Raw genomic sequence first — 19,698 nt, 5'->3', positions numbered from 1 at the left:
ACTGAGGGTACACCAGGAGGCTCGCGGGGTGCGGGCAGCGCGGGGCGGGCGCGCCCGGCGATGAGCTCACTGCAGTCTCGCCGCCCACGAGCGGCGGGGCTGGAGCCGCCGAGGGGCGGGGGCGGGCGGGGGCGGGCAGCGGAGCCGCCGCGTCTGCGGGAGCCGCCGCCGCCCCGCCGGGCCGCGCCGGGCAGCGCCGGGAAGCGCAGCGGGGAGCGCTCGGGAGCAGCCGGCACCGCCGAGCGCGGCGGCAGCGGGCGGGAGGAGCCGCCGGCACCGGCAGAGCCGCGCCCCGGGCCCCGCCAGCGGCCGCCCCGCCCGGCCCCGGGGGCGGCGGGCCCGGCACGGCCCGGCCATGCTCGGCCTGGACGTGTGCGAGGCCGGCGGGCAGCTGCTGGAGCTGCTCTGGCTGGCGCTGTGCTACCGAGGTGAGCGGCGGCGGCCGGGGGGCAGCGCCGGGGGGCACTGCCCGGGAGGGAGGGAGGGCGGGCGTCGCTCCGAGTGCCAGTCGGTTAGCATCCCCCGGGTGCCCGGTGCATCCATGAGAGAGCAGCACCCCGGGCCCGGGGGAACCGGAGCGTCCCACGGGGGACATCCCCGCTGTCCCCCTCGCTGCCTGTGGCACCTGGCCCAGGCCACCCTGCCCTGCCACCCGCGGGCAGCCCCGAGTCCCGGGGTGGGCGCATCCCTGGGCTGGGAGTGCCCCCATGCTGCCGTGACAGCCGAGGGGCAGGGCCGCGGGGGGGCCAGAGGGGCAGCAGGGCCACTGCTGTGTCCCCATCCCTGCCACTGCTGTGTCCCCATCCCTGCCACTGCTGTGTCCCCATCGCTGCCACTGCTCTGTCCCCATGGCTGCCACTGCCCTGGGACCCACAGCTTGGCCAGACCGACCCCGAGTTTTGGCCCTGCGGCCGCGGGGCTGAGCAGGCAGTGTTCTCTGCCCCGTGCTGTATTCCCAGCGTGTCCCCCGGGACGGAGTTCCAGGGGTTTTGGGGAGCTCAGTGCTCTCAGTCACAGGAGTGGGGTGGTGATGCAGTGGGCAGGGAGAGTCAGGGACTGTGGGGACATCAGCCATGCTTGTGCCCCCCGAGCAGTCTGGCAGCACCAGAGCCACCGGAGCCACCATCCCAGCGATGCCTCTTTGCCCTGCAGCGCTGCTGGTTTGGGTTTGGGGTGGGAGATGGGGCAGGAGGGTACCCAGTGGGGCTGGAGGGACTGTGGGGCGGTGACAAGGATTTCTCCGGGTGACACCAAGGGGCCCTGGGGGCTGGAGGGGTCTCCAAGCGCCCCCCAGAGCGAGCCCGCGGCGCAGGCACCAGCTCGCCCTGCTCCATGACCGTGCGGAATTCAGCCGGCGGCGACACCGCGGGTCTCAGCTGTGCCACCAGGCCTTGGGGACACCGAGCCCGGCAGCCTGGCCTCGGCTCCGGCAGGGCACCGGCCTGGCCTCCCCGCGGGATTCCCCTGTCACAGCCCAGCCACCCCCTGCCCAGCGGAGCCTCCGTGTCGGGGGCAGGGGGTGTCCCCGGGGTGTCCCCGGAGCTGCCACCGCCTGTCCCCCGCAGACATCATGGCTGACAAGGAGGGGGTGACGCTATCGCTGGAGGAGGAGGAGGAGGATGCCGACGCGGCCCTGGCGTACAAGACGCCGGAGAAGAAGAGCCTGCGGGAGATCCAGGAGCTGGACCCGGGGGATGAGAGCCTGCGGAAGTACAAGCAGGCGCTGCTGGGTGCCATCCCCGCTGCCGTGGGTAAGGCTGGGGCTGCGGGCGGCTTTGGGCACCCCGGCGGCCCCAGCGGGCTCGGGGAGCTCGGGCAGGGAGCGCCCCGCGGGGCATCCCCGGCGGGGAGGGCGCATCCCGGCTGGAATCGCCCGTGGGCGCCGCCCGTGCCCCCCACCCGCGCACAGAGCCCGGCATTCCCCGCCGACAGCGCCGGGGCCCGGGGACCCCGCAGTTGCCGTGGTTACGGGATCACCGCCGCAGTTTCCATAGGAACGGCTACAGGGAACCGGGAAATTCATGGGGATGACAGAGAGGAGCGAGCGGCGGGGGCGGGGGTGGAGCACCGGGGTAGCACCGCTGCCCGGGGGACCAGACCGTGCCCCCATGGCCCCCACGGGCTCCCCACCCCGGGCCGGTGCTGCTCTGCGCTGGGGGTGACCGGGGAGCTCCACGGGCCCGGCACCATTCATGTCCATCCAGGAATTCATCCAGGAGGGTGCAAACTGGGGGGGGGGGGAGAGCCGGCACAGCAGCGGGGGCATGGGGGGGCACCGTGGTGTGTGTGAAAGCTGGGGCAGGGCAGGGTGGGCTGAGGGGTGAATGAGACCAGTGCCCACCTCAAGGGGTGCATTCATTGACTGCACGCGCTGCTTCCTCATCCTCTGCTCCCCCTTGTTCTGCTCCTGAGCCAGGGAATGGTATCCCCTGGGAAATACTCATGTCAGGGTCCTTTAAACGTGATCTTACCCCAAAGGGCAGTGGTGGGGTGACCTGAGGGGCACCTGCTCTCCTGTGCCCTGCCTGGCACTCACTCACTTTAACACCCCACCACGGACATTGTGGCCCTTCCCACACAGCCATGAGCAGCCCCTTGGCTCTCTGGGATGGAGGTGATGGTGGGGCTGGCCATGGTGGGTAAGGGCTGGGCCCTGCTGCTTGTCCCCAGATGCCAGCGTGCCCAACGTGCAGGTGACGAAGCTGACACTGATGTGCGAGCAGGCGCCAGGGCCCATCACCATGGACCTGACAGGTGAGCCTGGGGACACCTGGCGGGGAGGAGGAGGAGAAGGGGGAGGAGGAAGAAGGGGTACTGGGCTGATGGTCCATCTGCCTGTGCAGGAGACCTGGAGGAGCTGAGAGGACGGGCCTTTGTGCTGAAGGAAGGGGTGGACTACAGAGTGAAGGTGTCCTTCAAGGTGAGGGGAGTGCGTGGTGCTCTGCTGCCCCCACACCAGGGGTTCCCCACCCTGAGGGGTCCTTGTTACGCTGGGACCCTGCCCCACAGTGTCCCTCCTGCCACCCATGGGTCCCTGCTTGTCCCAGGGTCTCTGCCTTGGCATATCCTCTTCCACCCTTTACCCTTGGGGTCCGTGCCCCTCTGGGGGTCTCTGCCCACCCTGAGTTCCCTCCTGGGTCACTGCCACCCTGGGGATCCTTGTTGTCCCCACGGTTCCTGCCACCCCATGGTTCCTGCCACCCCAGAATCCTCGCTTCTCCCAGAGATCCCAGCAGTGCTGCCTATCCAAGGGTTTCCTAGAGGTCCCTGCCCCTCCTGGGGGGGATCCCTGCCATCTCTGAGTCCCTGCCCCTCCTGGAGTTACCCGCCAGCCTTTGATGCTGCTGAATCCTGACATCCTGGAAACCGTGGATGTCAGGATTCCAGGGGTCCCTATGCCGTGGGCACAGTCCCCCAGTCCCCGCTGCCTTGTGCCCGCAGGTGAACAGGGAGATCGTCTGCGGGCTGCGCTGCCTGCACCTCACCTACCGCCGGGGCCGGCCCGGTGAGTGGGGCTGGGGGCTGGGGCGGGGGCTGGGGACCCCCACGGCACCCCGGCCCCGCTCACCCGTCCCTCTGTCCCCTCCCGGCCCAGTGGACCGCGACGTGTTCATGGTGGGCAGCTACGCGCCGCGGGCCGAGGAGTACGAGGTGGTGACGCCGGCGGAGGAGGCGCCGCGGGGGTGGCTGGCGCGGGGCTCCTACCGCGTCCGCTCGCTCGTCACCGACGACGACAAGGCCGAGCACCTGAGCTGGGAGTGGGGCCTGTGCATAAAGAAGGCTTGGGAGGACTGAGCCCGCCCCGCAGCCGCTCCCCCCGCGCTCGGGGCCCAGGGGCCGCCGTCCCGGCACCGCCGCGCTTGCCCCGGTCGCGTCAGGGGTTCGGGGGGGTCCCTTAGCGAGTGAGAGCCCGTGGTCGTGGTCTTCGCAACCAAAGTTATTTTTAATTGCTCTTTTTTTTTAAACCTCGACGCCCGCCTGGTCCTCACGGCGTGCCCATCGCTGGGGCCGGGGCTGTGACCGTGCCGTGGCGGTGCCGTGCCCGGTACCCGCCCGCTCGCAGGCTGTGCTCTTCCATCGCCATTAAACCCTACAGACTGGTCTCTTACTGGTGTCTCTGTGTCCCCACCGCCTATGCCTGTCCCCTGCTCCCTGTCCCCTGCTCCCTGTCCCCATCCCGCTGGCCGGGTCTCCCTGGCGGGGACGAGCTCTGGAAAACGCCACCTGGTCCCGCTGCCTTATCGGCCGGGCCGGGCAGCCAGTAGCGGAGGGCCACGAGCCCCAGGGGACAGGCACAACCCGCCCCCAGGTCCCTTATCTGCGTCCTCCTCCCTGGACAACATCTCCAGCGCCGGCACCATGCGCGGCTGCGGGTCCCGGCTGGTTTGGCTGCTGGTGCTGTCGCTGGCCTGGCTGGGCCCGGCTTTGGGGGGTGAGGATGAGGATGAAGAGGTGATAGAAGAGGAGGAAAAGGAGAAGAAAGAGGATGAAGTGCTCTCAGATGAGATCAAGGAGGAGGACAATGTCCTGGTGCTCCATGAGCACAACTTTGCCCGTGCCCTGAGTGAGCACCAGCTGCTGCTGGTGGAGTTCTGTGAGTGCCCCAGGGCGGGCAGGGCTGTGGGCAGGGCAGGAGTGGGGCAGGGAATGTGGGCAGGGGGATCGGCCTGGCTGAGTGTGGGCAGAACATGGACATGGACACAGGTACAGCAGGGTACAGACACAGGAGGTGGGGTGGGCAGGGGCAAGGCTATGGGACAGAGGGACAAGGGCACAGGCCATGTGACAGGGCATGGGATGGGGACAGACACATGGAGCAGGGACACAGGCAGAGCATGGGTGAGGGTGCTTAGCATGGGCATGGGGCACAAAACATGGTGTGGGTGTGGGACAGCGGCACAGGCTGGGGCCCAGTGGGCTCACACAGCCATTGGGCTGTCCCCACACCTGTCCCCGTTATCAATGCTGTCCCCTGCCCACAGACGCGCCGTGGTGTGGGCACTGCCAGCAGCTGGCTCCCGCCTTTGCCCAGGCAGCCACTGAGCTGAAGAACGAGTCCAGCCCAGCCCGGCTGGGCAAGGTGGATGCCACGGCACAGACAGACCTGGCCACTGAGTTTGGCATCACCTCCTACCCCACGCTCAAGCTCTTCCGTGATGGCAACCGCACCCACCCCCTGGAATACACCGGTAGGGCTGAGGCTCCACACAGTGTCCCTGGCAGCCATCGAGGGGGACACTGCCATGGGACTGGGGTGGGTGGCAGAGGCTGATGGTCGATGGTGGCACTGTCCTTGTGGGTGTCATAGGGTGGTGATGGGGAGAGGGGTGGCCATGTCCTGGTGGTGATAATGGACAGGTGACAGCGTGATGTCTGAGGTGGTGATGGTGGGCAGTGCCACGGTGCTGTGGCGGGTGGCTGAGGCTGGTGGCACAGGGAGGGGTGGCAGCCTGGAGAGGGGTGTCAGGTGACATCTGTGTGCCAGGCCGCATGGACAGCCGGGGCATCGTGCTCTGGATGCAGCGCCGGGCGGGCCCCAGCGCCACGCTGCTGCAGGACACCGACACCACCGCAGCCTTCATCGACTCCCGGGACCTGGTGGCCATCGGCTTCTTCAAGGTGGGCTGGGGCTGGCTGGGGCTGGATCATGGCCATGGCCTGGCTGTGGCTGTGGCACTCACGGGTGGCTGTGCAGGACCTGGAGGGTGAGGCAGCCCAGGCGTTCTTCGAGGTGGCTGCAGAGATGGTGGACTTGACGTTCGGCGTGGCAGAGGCAGCGGAGCTCTTCCAGGCCTACGGGCTGTCAGCTGACACCGTCTGCCTGTTCAAGAAGGTGAGGGAGTGGCAGGGGAGTGGTGGGACCATCCTGCCCTCCCCCCAGCCCTCACAGGCCCCTGCCCTGGCAGTTTGATGAGAGACAGACAAACTTCCCTGTGGACCCGGCACGGGGGCTGGACACGGCCGAGCTCACGCGGCTGCTCCGCGTCCACAGCCTGCAGCTGGTGATGGAGTTCACCAACGAGGTACAGCCCGTCCCCAGCCCTGCCACTGTCCCCTGACAGACACGGCTGCCCTGCCCTCATTGTCCTCCTCCTCCCCAGACCTCCAACCAGATCTTCAGTGCCAAGATCCCCCATCACATGCTGCTCTTCCTCAACAAGTCCTCACCGGAGCAGCTGTCGCTGCAGGACGGCTTCAGGGCAGCTGCCGGTGGCTTCAGGGGTGAGGTGAGGTGGCCCCATGGAAGGGACACGGAGGGTGGCTCTGGGACTCCCCAGGCTCAGTGTCCCCCATTCCCTGCCCAGGTGCTCTTTGTGGTGGTGGATGTAACCGGGCACGGCGCCAATGTCCTGTCCTTCTTTGGCATGACCGCTGCTGACGCCCCCACCCTGCGCCTGGTGAGGATGAAGAACAACCGCAAGTACCAGATGGAGCAGGACAACTTCTCGGAGTCGGCCATCCGCGCCTTCATCCAGGGCGTGCTGGATGGCAAGATCAAGGTGAGCCCTGCAGTACGATGGGCTCTGCCCTGTGGGGAGAGATGGGCTGTTGGCTCAGGAGCCCAAGGATGATGGATGGTTGTGTGGTGAACAGCAGGGACCTGTTTGCTGATGCTCCAGCTGCCAGGCTTGAGGATTTGGGGGTTTGTTATGGGCAAGGAGGCAGGATACTGCTGCCATGGAGACACACAGAGCTGGGATGGCAGCAGAGGGGAAGATGTGGTCCAAAAGGCAGCACAGGAACACACTCCAGCCTGCACTGTGCCTCAGAGGCCTCTGGCACTGCTCAGCCCAGACTGTGGCTGTCCTGACTGTCCCCACAGCCTCGCCTGCTGAGTGCAGAGCCCCCTGAGGACTGGGACACACAGCCTGTTAAAGTCCTGGTGGGGAAGACCTTCGAGCAGGTGGCTTTCGATGAGACCAAGAACGTCTTTGTCAAGTTCTGTAAGTGCCACCCACGTCCCTCCCTGTGCTCTGCCATGGGGCTCAGCCCCTCCAGGACAGCCCCAGCCCTGTCCCAGCCCCCTGCTCAGTGTCCCCACCCCACAGATGCACCGTGGTGCCCCCACTGCCAGGCCATGGAGGCCGCCTGGGAGGAGCTGGCCGAGCGCTACAAGGACCGCGAGGACATCGTCATCGCCAAGATGGACTCCACGGCCAACGAGCTGGAGAACATCACCATCCACGGCTACCCCACCCTGCACTACTTCCCTGCAGGGCCGGGCAGGAAGGTATGTGTGGGCACCGGTGGGGCCACCAGCACCTGGGGGACGGTGGCACCCTGAGCGCCCTCTGCTCCCATGGCTCCAGATGATTGAGTATAAGAGCAGCCGAGATGTGGAGACCTTCTCCAAGTTCCTGGAAAACGGGGGGACACTGCCTGAGGAGCCTCCGGTGAGTGAGGTCAGGGGCTGGGGGATGGATCCTGCAGGATGGGACAGGGACAGGGTCAGGCAGGGAGTGTGTGTCCCTCCATGCCTCACTGCCGCCTTCTCCAGGTGACCAAGGCCCCTGGGAACGGCACGGGCAAGGAGGACCCGAGTGCGCCACGGACGGACGAATCCCGGGATGAGCTGTGAGCCCTGTCCTACTCAGGCATGTGCTATAAACCACCTGGAAACAATGTGGGCTCTGCTCTGTGTCTGTGTCTATGTGCTGGGAGCAGCCACCTGTCCTGGGCACACAGCAGGGCCTGTGTCCTCCTGGGGCAGCTGTGCCATTGCATTGATCCTGGCAACCCTGCAATGGCACCAGGTGGCCAAGGAGCTCTCCGTGCTGCAATGGTGGGGTTCAGGTGATGGGGGACCAGCTGGGGTCTCTCCTTCATGACACACCAGACCCAGGCAATCCCCAGGAGCTGCTGTCACAGCCAAGGCAGGCAACATGGGGTTCTACGGGCATGTAAGCCTGGCCTGTAGCCTCTGGCAACTCCAGCACTGTCCCCTCTCTGCTGAGCCATTCCTTCAGGGGCAACATGCTGGTCCTGTTGGGCCAGGATGTGCTCAGCCGCCCCTCCAGGGAGCTCAGAGCAGCCCCAGTCCCACCCTGTGCCCTTCACCAATCCTGCCCCATCCTCTGTCTATCCCAGAGGCTGCTGAGGGCCTGGGCCTGCTCCACAGGGAAGGAAAAAAAGCAGCAGGCAGTGGGATGTGGGGTTTTATTTCATTTTATCCAAGTACCTTTGAAAAGATCATTGTACAAGTCAGCACATGAGAATGCAGAGGAAATGCTGGGGCTGCACGGCCACTGTACATATTTACAGGGACCCCCCAAAAAAAAGGGGGGGACGGAAATCCCGGGCACGCCAACACCCTCACCAGACACACCACCATCAGAACCTCAAAAAACGGAGCCAAACCCCTCGTGACAGTTCCCGGGCTGAAAACATTTGCAGATTTTGCTGGACTTCACCCAGTGCTTTAGGCAAGTCCAGCCCGTGTTTAAAGGCACTCGGTGAGGTGTACAACAGGCACAGCCCATCCTGGCACGGTGCCCTGGGCTCCTGGCAGTGCCACACTGCTGGGGCTGGGCTCTGAGCAGGGCAGTGCCACCCTGGGCCCCCGGGCTTTGGGGCAACCCCTCGGTGGGCGGGCAAGGGCTCCCTAAAGGAGCTGGCACAGAGCAGGGCTTGGGCTGGGCGAGGACAGGATGGGGGAGCACCAGCACAGCCCCAGCTTCCTTGCAGCTGAGTAACCCCAGGAGGCTTCCCAGGGCTGGAAACTGGCATCAACCACCCCCCTGGTGCAGTGCCCTCCTGCTGCCTCCCCTGGGACACACAAGCTGACAAAAGATGCAGGCTCATAAAGAGATGTATTTTGTCTTCCCCATTATGGCTCTCCTAAAGAGAGCGCTGCCTAAAGCCAGAGCTTGGACCCAGGGGTCTGGGCATGTCTGCACCAGGCACAGAGGAGTCAGAACTGCAGCACCCTCCTGGGAAGCAATCCCTTCTCCATGGGGACACAGGGGACGCACAGGAGTGTGCAAGCTGTGGGATGCCAGCACCCAGCCTGCCACCCTGGCTCTGAGCTGCTCCTTGCTCTGTGGAAGCCCCCAACAGGCACTGACCCTTCTATCTCCTGGGGATTTACTCGGCTGCAAGGAAGCTCAGGAGGAGAAAACAAGACCCATCCTACCACGTCCAGCAGCTGAGCCTGCAGAGGGGGCCACAGGTGACTCCTTCCAAATGGCTCAATGATCTTCACAGCCCCTTTGGAGTGGGGTCACCCCTTCCAAGCCGGTGGGGTGAGGGCAGCTCTACCCCGTGGTGCTCCAGAGCCATCCATGCTGGGAGAGCAGGGCAGGGTGCCAGGAAAGCATGGAGCAGCCGAGTCTGATGGGTGGCTGTACACTTTGGGTGAGTTCTGCAGTACCTGTATGTTTTACATTTACATAAGAGCACTGTGACATTGGAAATATTTTCCTTTTATTACAATATATCAAAAATATGCAGCTTTAGTAAACAAGGTCATATTACACTTTCTAATGCACTGTACAATGCTACATTACACTTATATTCGGTATGGAGAGGGAGCCCAGGCTCCCACTGGCAGGTTTGTGGGGTGGAAGGGCATCCACTGCCATCCTGGAGCTTGCCCAGATCCGTGCTGAAGGCAGAGCTGCCACCCTCTGCCCTGGGCTCGCCTGGTGCCCGTGGTGGCAGCTCTGCCCCAGGCCTTCTCCTCCGGTCCCAGAGTCCTTCACAGTCCTGTCCTCACCGCCCTGGAGCCTAATCAATCTTCTCCACCTTCCCAATGATCTTCTCTTCAAAGATGGGCAGGATGGTGTCATCCTCCCGCACCTCCTCGAAGACCACACCACAGTCGAACTCGTCGCTCACTTTCTTAAAGTAATACCTGAAAAAAACAGAAATGGGGAAGGGGGAGAGGGAAAAAAATGCAGATGAATGGTCATAGGGCACCATGATCCCCAAACCTGGGTGCAGCCCTTCCATGGCTCTGAGCTCGTGGAGCACAGGAAGATACTGCCCCAGACATGGAGGGCACTGAGGCCACACTCCTGCCCTGCCCTCAACAGTGACCACAGAAAGTGGTCAGGATCCATGTTAGCATGGTCAGGAGCTCCAGCCCTGAATCCAAGTCCATTCACAGCTCTCCCAAAAGCAGTGGACGAGGCATCTGTGTTGGTGGAGCATTTCTAGGCAGGCTTTCCCATGGCAGCTTCTATTGGAAGCAGGAACTTGGAGAGCTCCACACCCCACATCTGATGGCTTTAGGACCCTGGCAGGACCCAACCTCCCTGTCCTCACCAAAGGGAACTTTGAGAGGAGCAAAACCAACTCTGAATTTAGAGGGTCCCCAGAGCATCACTGAGCATTGACTGCACCTGCCCAGGAACCCGCAGGGCAGCTCAGCAGCTCCTGCTGTAGGTGCAAACCATGATGCGGGACATTTCTGCTACAAAACCCAACCTCCCTCTCTCCTGCTCACCAGCCACATCCTCAGCACAGCATGCCCTGAGGAAGCCCTCCTGATCCACCCTCCCCTTTGTGGGGACAACTCCGCTGTGTCCTGGCAGTGGCATCTGCCAGGGGTCACCAACAGCTGCTGGCAGGCTGGGAGCAGCCCTTACCTGTAGTTCCCTTTCTTGGTCAGCAGCTCCTTGAACTGTCCCAGGGTGACCACGCGGCCCTTGACCAGCGTGCGGTAGGGGATGGGCTCCCCACAGAAGTAATAGGCCACCACGATGTTCTCGCAGGGCTGCGCCACGCCGCTGCCCGGCCTCTTCTGGGGCTTCAACCTGCTGGGAACACACACAGGGACCTGCTCAGGGCCAGCCAGGGGCTCACAGCCATCCTGCTGGGCACCTGGCAGGGCTCGGGGCTGCTGGGTGAAGGAGCAGGTCAGGAATGCAGGGCAGTCCCTGAGCATCGCCTGCAGCTCTCCAGGCACACAGACACACACCAAGCTTGGTCAAGGAGCACTTGGAAAGGCTGAACGAGGCCAGGACACAGCTACAAGGAGGGTGCAGGCTCTAACTCAGCCCCCTTGTGCTGTCTCCAGGCTTTGGGAGGGTACAGCCCTCCTCACAGCATGGTTTGGGGAGTCACTGGCAGAGCAGCCCAGGCCAAGGCAGCAGAGCCAGGTCACCATCATCTCCATCACCATCTCACCATGCTCCTGGTGCCCACCAGCACACAGGGCATGAGCATGCAGACAGTGCCCAGACTGCTTGGGATTATTGTCACCATGACCACAACAGCCCAGCAGGGCTTTCCAGTGGCCCACATCTGCAGGCAGGATGTTCCTGCACCCCACAGCTGCCCATGGCACCTCTCCCAGAGTACCTGGAGGTCGGAGGGGATGGAGCTCCCAGCATGGCATATCCTGGAGACTCTGCTGCCTGCCCTGTCCATGCAGGGTGCCAAGGCAGCTGCCATCCCCAAAACCTCAGTGACTTTGCACCTCCTTTGTTTTCCCAGCTCTCAAAATGCTGGTCTGGTCTTTGCTTCCAGCCCACACACCAGGTTCAGCTTTGTGGTGCCATCACTAGACTGAAACTGTCAGCCCAGCCCTCACCCCATTTTCAGAGACAGACAAAAGCAACAATAATTCAGCTCAGGGTACTTTGCCCTTCTCAGAGCCTTTCATCTGGGGTGCTGAAAACGCTGCACAAACATTGGAGCAGCCTACACAAATTGGTACCTTGGCATGCGTGGTCTGAGCCAGAGGCAGCCTTCCCTTTCAAAGTCACATAAAACACATTTGGCAGCTTTAAAAAAAATATTTTAAAAGCACACTGGATAAAAAAAGATGATTTTGTATATACATGACTGGAAAGTTGCTGTAAAAACCATAGGATCTGCCAAGCACATGAGGTAATCGCAGTTTTGGAAATGACTCTGACCTTAACCTTTAAACAGTGGCTGGCGGGCAGAGCACCTTTTCATGGTGTGCCCACATAAACACTGGCACTGCAAACCAGCACCAGACACAGCCTTTCCTCCTCTTCCTACAGGCATGAGAGGTCTAAAGTTCAGCTGAACAATCTTCCGGGTGCCTGCTCTGCCTGGGAGAGCTTTGGGGAAGATGCAGCACCCTGAGAGGGAAGGGTCTGCTCCTGGTGCCAGCAGAGCTCCCCGAGCCTCTCCCATCTCTGTATCAAAATACAGGATGCCCTTTAGCTAGAAAAACATTAAGGAATTGAGTCATCCTTGGAAAAAAAAATATAAGCCATTTAAAGGGAAAATGGGTCATAAATTCAGGCAAATTCAGTGAATCCTGTGAGCCAGAAGTTAATTGAAGGGGTTTGGAAAACCTCAAAGTCTGTAAGTTTCTCTTAATCCTGGTAGAGACAAGCCATGACTAAGAGAGGGCTGCTGTGTGCCTGGGGACATGGGGACAAGGTGATGAGCCTGGAGCAGGAGCAGAGCTGCTTCCTCAGGGCTGCTGCTCTCCTTTGCCTGGGGAGATGGAGAGGACAGAACATCCCTGAGCTCTCCCAGAAGCAAGAGGGGACTGTGCCAGTGGCTGGAATTGTCCTTCCTCCTGCTGGGCACTTCACACCTGGGAGGCCATTCCTGAACGTACTCAGCCTGACTCCAGTGAGATGTGCCCTGAAAATGACGCCTGAAGCAATGCCCAAACATGATCTTGGCAGACAAAGAAGGGACACTGACCAGCCGTCCTTTTTCCCCTTTTTGAAAATGGGGACTATGCTTTCCCTTTTCCACTCAGTGGAAACTTGTCCAGACTCCCATGACTTCTCAAATATGATGGACAGTGGCTCAGACACTTCATCCACCAGTGCCCTCAGGTCCTGTGGGTGGATTTCATCAGGTCCCACGGACTTGTGCACCTTCAGGTTCTTTAGATGGTCTCAAACCTCATCCTCTCCTACTGTGGGTGGCACTTTTCTCTCCCAGTCCCTGCCTTTGTCTGTGCCTCAGGTGCTGTGGTTGGAGCACTCAAAGCCATTGAGTAGCTCAGCCTTTTGCAGGCCCCAGGTAAGCAGCTCTCCCATTTCCTCCCAGACAGGGCCCACATTTCCCCAGTGTTCCTTTTATCACCGATGTACCAAAAGATGATTTTCCTGTTGCTTTAATTCCATCAGCAGAACTCACACACACCCCAAACTGCAGCCATGGAGCTGTGGCAGGCTGAAGCAGAGCTGATGAATACGGAATCACTGACACAGTGATTACATTGTACATCCACTGACAATGTAATTTTCCAAGAGCTCCCCTAAGGAGAATGAAACAACACAACTGTCTCCACTTTCGTCATTGCCAAGAGATCTCCTGAGACTTTGGCTTGCACATAAAGGCCATCAGAGCGACTCCGAGCCCTGCCTCATTAAATCTGCCACCTGCACCCATCTCCTGGGTGTCAGTGTGACCCAGAAACACTGCCAGGTACCACACCCTGCCCCTTCTGAGATCACCTCCCACTGCTGTGTTTGTCACAAGCACAAAATACCATCCAGCAGGGAAACAGCAGCACTCATCCCCCTCACTGCATCTGCATCTCAGTCCTGACCCAAGCTGTGCATCCCACCAGGGCTGGGACAGGGAACCCTGTCTGGTCTGGTTTGCAGCACCAATCCAAGCTTGCTGTGATGCAAAGGTGTTCAGCTGGCTCCAAGTCAACCCTGGGGCTGGAGAGCTCTGGAAAGCCCAAAATGCACCCAGCAGATGTTACCAACCACCAGTTCTGCTCCTCTTCCAATCCTGAGCCAACAGAATTAGTTCCAATTCATGCTAAATGTTCTCCCTGCTTGCAAAAAATCCTTTCTGTGAGGAGCTGGTATTAATTACTACAATCCAGCTGTGAAATGAGAGACTGAGCTACAGGAAATGGCTCAAAACCTGTCTGCCCATGGAAAGGAACAACCTGCTGGTCGCTGGGACACCAATGCTGGGCCCTGGTGTGCTGCTGGATCTGCAGGTCATTAGCACTGGATGGTCAATCCTGAATGGCTTGCCAGCAGCAGCCAGGTTCCTGTCTCAGAGATCAGGGTGAAATAGGGAGAGAAATGCTTTTTCTGGAAGGATATTTCAAATCCCAGCACAGTCACTGCAGGTGCCTCAATGATTTTCAGTGGGGCAGTGCTGGGTGAGAGCAGGGCTGCTGGCAGGGGCAGTTTGGGGGGCAAGGCCACTGCTGGGAGGGCTGTGCCACAGGGGAGTGGCTGCAGAGCTGGAGAACCGTGCTGGCAAGGCCAGTCTGGCACAGCGTGCTCTCCACCCACAGCCAGCTCAGCTGGAGCCTCAAGGACACCTCTGGGCTCACCTCCACCTCTCTGTGCTTCCCCAAGGCTATTGACAAACCTGGGACACTGGCTCCAATTTCCCAGAGCTCTCCAAAGCTCCTGACTGGAATAAATGGTGTTTTCATGGGAGTTTCAACTTTGTTCTCACTGAGCTGTGGGATCTATTTCAAGGTGGGCTCCTGGGCTAACCAGAGCAGGAGCTTTCTAAAAAGCTCAGGTGTGCTGCAGCTGTAGCAGCGAATCCTACCAAAATCCAACTCAGAGATTTCAACATCCAGAAATCTTTGGCTCCCTGGGGACCACTATATCCATTTTTGCCTGCTACTGGACACAGACACATTTACTTTTCATAAACAGCTTCCCACTGGTGAATGTCACTCTGGTTTTCCAGGCCTGGGGCAGGGCTGGGGGAGCAGTGCATCACTGGCAGAAGAGCCAGACCTCATGGAGAGGCAGTGGAAGTAGAGCAGCCCAGCACTGGGACTGCTCAGCCCATCCTGCTGCTGGCATGCCTGGCATTTACCACACACCATGGGCTCCCTCTGTAAGCCACTCCTATAACACAGGCCAAATTAGTGTCAAAATATTAATTGCATAGCCCAGGCTGCTCTTTTCAAAGTGTGGACAGGCATTTTTGGGGAAGGTGCATGAATTTAGTACAACTATAAATGACTCTACTAATAAACCCCATCCAATTACACACACCAAAGGTAGATCACATAAACTTGGCTTAACCTGGCTTGGGAAAGCCCTCTAATAACCTGGCCTTCAATCAATGCTCTGACATGAATACACAGAAATCTGCTACGTGGTCACTGCAAGCAAAAATAACTGCAGCCTGTCAATTAAGAGCTTCTTTTTAAAATTACATTTGTGTTTCTACCGGTCAGACCACAAAGTGTCAAGTTTTCAGAGGACAGCTGGAGAGCTGTGAAAGGTTTTTAATGGACAAAGTGCTTTTAGCTGTTAACAGTAATTATCTAGCACTTCCAAAACGCTTTTCACCAGAGAGCTCCATGTGCCTTGCAAATGATGTCTCCTGAAAGATAACACAGAGCAGGGAAATGAGCTCTGCAATAGCCATTAAGCTGAGTCACAGGAAGATGCAGTGACTTGGATATGGTCATGCAGAGTCAGAGCACAGAGCTCTCATCCAGAGGCCCCCAGTAGCCTTTGCTGGAAGCTTGTGTGAGGTGGAGATAAAGAGCACAGACAGATTTGTCTTCTGCACTTAATTCTGCTGCATCCTGATGAATTCTGCTCCTGCAGCAAGCTCTGAAGTCATTGTGTGACTGTGAATGAGTGGAGAGCCAGCGAGCACCAGGGCAGAGAGCTGTCCCAGCCATGCCCCTTCTAGATGTGCTCCCCCTGCCAGCCCCTTCCCATCCAGCCACAGATCACAAGCCCATGGCCTCAAGGTGGGCTTTCCCATTGGCACCATGTCAGAAGGACAGAGGAAGGCTTCTCTGACCTCTCTGCATGCTGGAGACCAGAGCAGAGGCCATGGCCATCCCTCAGAGCAGTCTCTCCCAGCCCTCCCACCCAGAATCACACTGTATCACCCTACCTTTGCTTAAGGGGGAGCTTTCCAGCCCTTTTCTCCTCCTCTTCCAACCTCCTGCGAGCTTCCTCCAGCTGGGTGAGAGGGTTGGGGGCCGGGTTGGGTGGCATGGTGGGGTCCTGGATGAAGGGGTGGGAGGGCTGGACGACGTTGCGGAGCTGGGCGCTGACCCAGGGGTGCACGGTCACCGGCCGCTCGATGGACAGGGGCCGCACCAGCTCGTGGGCCAGCTGCTTCTTAGCACCTGAAGAGCTGCACACAAACACCAAGGGTTCACATGGAGCACTCACATGCTCTGCACAGACACACAGACACTCCCAGATGGATCTGCTGCTGGATACAGGCACCACTGGGAAGCTCTCCACAGCACTGCGTTCAAGGGTGCGACACCAAAAATCTAAAGGAGATTTTGAGCAAGTCCTGAGACCAACCCTGAAACAAACCCCACAGATAAATGTGAGGGCTCCCATCAATCCCATACATTAAATGAACTCAGGAAAAGGCAGCTCCATCTTTTGTGGCATTCTCCCACAGGATGCCCTCCCCTGCCTACCATGTGCCATGTTATCCACCTTGGAACCACAGCAGCAATTTCCAAGATTCCCCTTGGGTTGCAACCTCCTGCCTTGGCCATGAGTTACCCTTCAGAAACAACAGCCCTCAAAGCCCCCAAGTAATCCTCAGTCTCCCAAGGGTCTAAACCCTTGTGTGGTGGATTCTTGCCTTCCCAAGATGTCTGGGAGGAAGGCAGCCTGCTGACACATCTCCCTTGTGCAGGGGGTGCAATGCAAGAGTGTTGTTATCTCTTATTCTGCCAGCCCTTACCCATGGTTTGTTTTCTTATGCCTGCTGATCTCCTTCTCTCCTTCTATGATCCACTGAAGGATCTTCTGGTTTTTCTCCACGTCTTCAGGAGATCCTGGCATCTCATAGTTGGCACCATCACTTTTCCCTGAATCGGTCTTCTTAACATTCCTTTTTGAGAGCAGACTTGCTTTCCCACTGCAAGAACAAAGCTTGGGACATTAGTGCTTTGCTTATGCCAACCACCAGAGGGGCAGAGGATGGACACACCTATCTCCAGACATGGACACATCTATCTCCAGACATGTTCCACAGCTCTACCAAAGCTCAAACCACCCATACCACAGTTCAGGCTAAGAGTAAGACTGCCTGGACCTGGGTACAGCAACTTCTCTGCCCAACAACCTGTGGGGAGAGGAAAGCTCTCCTTTGGTCTCCTGCCATGAGAAGGGCTGTGTTAAATCCCCAGCTCTTCGCTCAGAGCAGAGGTTATCCATTGTCTGTCTCTCTATGCCTGACCACTGCTTGAAACCTAGGTCCTTCCTATCACTCCCAGGTTCACTGGTACCCCAAAACTTGACTTGCCATGCCCAGAGTTTGCTTCTCACCCTCAGCTGAACGAGGCTTCACGTCATGGTGGAAGATCACAAGCCCAGCCACCTCAACCACCACAGGCAGAGGGAAGCCAGGAAAGCCAACACTCTGGCTACCCCTGTGGCTGCAGCAAAGGCTCCTGCAGGAACACCATGGCACACAGCCACGTGCCCATGCTCAGGAGGCCATGCAGGATTCCTCTGTGCTGGCTGTCATTCCATGAGATTCCCACTGTCCTAATCATCCTCTCGCTTTACTGCACAGGACCTCACTCCTGCATGGTCACTAAAAACACAGGAAAAACAACCTGAGCACCACAGAGGAGCAGCAGTCCCCCGGATAACTTTGTTGATTTTTTTTGGAAAAGCCTGGGGAGGAATTACAGATCTACAAAGGCAGGGCAAGCTGACAATGTCTCTGCTTCTCCCAACATGAGGACTACTGGGTATCAAACGCAACTCCACAGCATCAGGTTCAGTGCAAATAAAATAATGCTGTTTTCTGCAGGTTGTCATTGACCCACAGACACAGTCATGGGGGGCTGGGGGAACAGAACACCAGCTGGGTTCAACAAAGAGCGAGAGAAGCCACCACAAGAGACTGCTGGCTGCCAAACAAGACCATTTGGATGCAAATCCTTGTCTTGTGAAGCTTCTAATTCAGGGACTGCCAGGAACTGGGAGTTTGTGCCAGAGGAAGGACAGCTCTGAGTGTGTCCTTTAAAAATCTCATTAAATATATGCAGTAGCTGCTGCTAGAAGGAAATCTTGTGTCTAGATGGGGCTTTGGGTTGGCCCAGCATGGCCATGCTCATCTCTGGTGAAGCAACAACCCTTTCCCCATACAGACATGGTGGATTTAAGTGCCTCTCCCTCCTGAAGAGCAGTTTGCTTTGGCTGCTCTGCACTCTGCCTCCCTCCTGCCACCCCAGAAAGCTGATCCTGGCTGCTGCAGACCCAGAAAATCTGCTTCACTAACTGTCCCACCCCTGGTACACTGCAAAGAAACATCCCAAAGCCTCAGCCCTGCAGAGCCAGACACCCTCAGGGTGAGCACAGCTTTCCCTGTGGCTGCTCCATCCCCATCCCTCACCGTGGGCAGCCCTGAGCTGCACTCCCACCTTTGCAGTCACCCTGCAAAACCTGCCAGAGAAAAGGAGCTTCCCCCTCTGCCTGCAGCATGGAAGGGATGGAGGAATTCAAATGGCCAAGGCAATGCAGCCAAATGGCTTTTCTGGGCAGAGGGTGCCCTACCCTGGAGAACATCCCCTTGGGACTGGCTGCAAGGGCAGCACTGCAGTGCCCACTGCTTTGTCAGGAAGAGAAAGGAGCCCTTCTGAATGGGTTCAGCCTTGCAACAAATAAGGTAGGGATTTTTGTCCTCTCATAAACACCTTAAGAGAGCTGTTTCTATTACCCAGACCTCAAGGCACAGCCCCAACACCCAACTCCTGGTGCATGGAAAAGCAGACCAGCACCTGCAATTTCTAAGCATCTCCACTGCTTTAAGGAGCAGAAAATCTATTTTAGAACCAAGGCCAATAAAAATCCTGGTTAGAGAGTGTCTTTCAGTACCAGATCAGAGATAAAAAGGACTCTATAAAGGTTATCAGGGCATATCCATTTCTGAAGGGGAAGAGCCCTCAAACATCCCAGCATAAGCTCCCACAGGAAGAGGCTGAGCTGCTGTTTCCCTGCCATGCTACAGCCTGTTCATGGAAGAGCTTCCTACAGAAGTCATGGCTTTGGGAATCCCACTGGGTGTTTCTTGACTCACCTGTAGCCTAAAGAGTCCATGGGGACAGGGGCCATGCCCAAGTTTTCACTGTAGTTTCGTGACTTTGTTGCATAGTTATGAGAATCTACATTCCAAGCAAAGCTGTTCTGCACTCGCTGCGTGGCCTCAGCCTCGATCTGCTCTTTTGGTTTCATCATGCTGTGGTGGTGGATGTGGTGGTAGACATGTTTATGGTGGTATAAGTTAGCTGCATCCAGTTTCATTCCTGATTTTGTAGCGTGCTTGCCATGCCCTGGAGGAATTGTTCCCAGTGTCCCTGGCAGCTTTCCTAAGTGGCCACTTTCTGGGGACCGTGGCTTAGGAGAGTGACGGCCAGGTCCTGGAGATTGGCAGCCTGGGGTTTTCATCACACGCTGCACGTGCTCATCCAGGATGCTCTCGGGGTTCTCCTCATGGGCATCTCTCATCTGCATCCCAGCACAGCCCATCTCAGCATAACGAGGAGCAAAGTGATGGAAGGCTTGGGCAGAAGGCATCTTGTGGCTCATGACTGAGGGACCAGAAGAGATATCTGCATCCTCACCCTCTTCTTCCTGCAAGAAACACAGGGACACTCAGAGAATGACAGCGGAGTGGTGGAAGGGGTCCCTAGTCCCACCTTTTCTTCCCACTGCTGCTAACCTTAGGTCAGGCCTACTTTAGTCCAGTCAGATCTAGAAAACCTTTAAGATGATGGAGATCCACCATCCCTCTGGATGTCCCAGACTGACAGGA

At 58.8% G+C, this 19,698-nt stretch overlaps 3 protein-coding genes across 4 annotated transcripts in view; 2 read left to right on the top strand and 1 right to left on the bottom strand.

The window, feature by feature from the left end:
* Positions 1-246: 246 nt before the first annotated feature.
* ARHGDIG (Rho GDP dissociation inhibitor gamma) lies at positions 247-4,108 on the top strand. Its single transcript, XM_059484384.1, has 6 exons — positions 247-428; positions 1,566-1,751; positions 2,671-2,754; positions 2,844-2,920; positions 3,442-3,505; positions 3,596-4,108. The coding sequence occupies exons 1-6, from the start codon at positions 356-358 to the stop codon at positions 3,793-3,795; spliced, it is 684 nt and encodes a 227-aa protein (XP_059340367.1). The 5' UTR covers positions 247-355; the 3' UTR covers positions 3,796-4,108.
* Positions 4,109-4,359: 251 nt separating this feature from the next.
* On the top strand, positions 4,360-7,579 carry PDIA2 (protein disulfide isomerase family A member 2). Its single transcript, XM_059484548.1, has 11 exons — positions 4,360-4,594; positions 4,983-5,189; positions 5,486-5,619; positions 5,696-5,833; positions 5,907-6,023; positions 6,102-6,227; positions 6,306-6,500; positions 6,824-6,944; positions 7,050-7,231; positions 7,311-7,394; positions 7,499-7,579. Exons 1-11 carry the CDS (start codon positions 4,360-4,362, stop codon positions 7,577-7,579), a joined length of 1,620 nt encoding a protein of 539 aa, XP_059340531.1.
* Positions 7,580-8,140: 561 nt separating this feature from the next.
* Positions 8,141-19,698, bottom strand: part of AXIN1 (axin 1) — a 72,421-nt gene continuing 60,863 nt past the window's right edge. Inside the window, exons 6-10 of one of the 2 annotated variants that reach the window (XM_059484585.1) lie at positions 18,964-19,517; positions 16,615-16,791; positions 15,796-16,041; positions 10,590-10,760; positions 8,141-9,853 (exon numbers count right to left, since the gene is read on the bottom strand). In XM_059484585.1, the coding sequence (XP_059340568.1) occupies positions 9,727-9,853; positions 10,590-10,760; positions 15,796-16,041; positions 16,615-16,791; positions 18,964-19,517 (1,275 nt within the window). In that variant the 3' untranslated portion in view covers positions 8,141-9,726. The remainder of the gene's footprint in view (positions 9,854-10,589; positions 10,761-15,795; positions 16,042-16,614; positions 16,792-18,963; positions 19,518-19,698) is intronic. The other variant, XM_059484586.1, reaches the window with a different exon arrangement.

Source organism: Ammospiza nelsoni, chromosome 17, assembly GCF_027579445.1.
Source record: "Ammospiza nelsoni isolate bAmmNel1 chromosome 17, bAmmNel1.pri, whole genome shotgun sequence".
Classification (NCBI taxonomy): domain Eukaryota; kingdom Metazoa; phylum Chordata; class Aves; order Passeriformes; family Passerellidae; genus Ammospiza; species Ammospiza nelsoni.
This window is presented reverse-complemented; position numbering and strand designations above follow the sequence as displayed.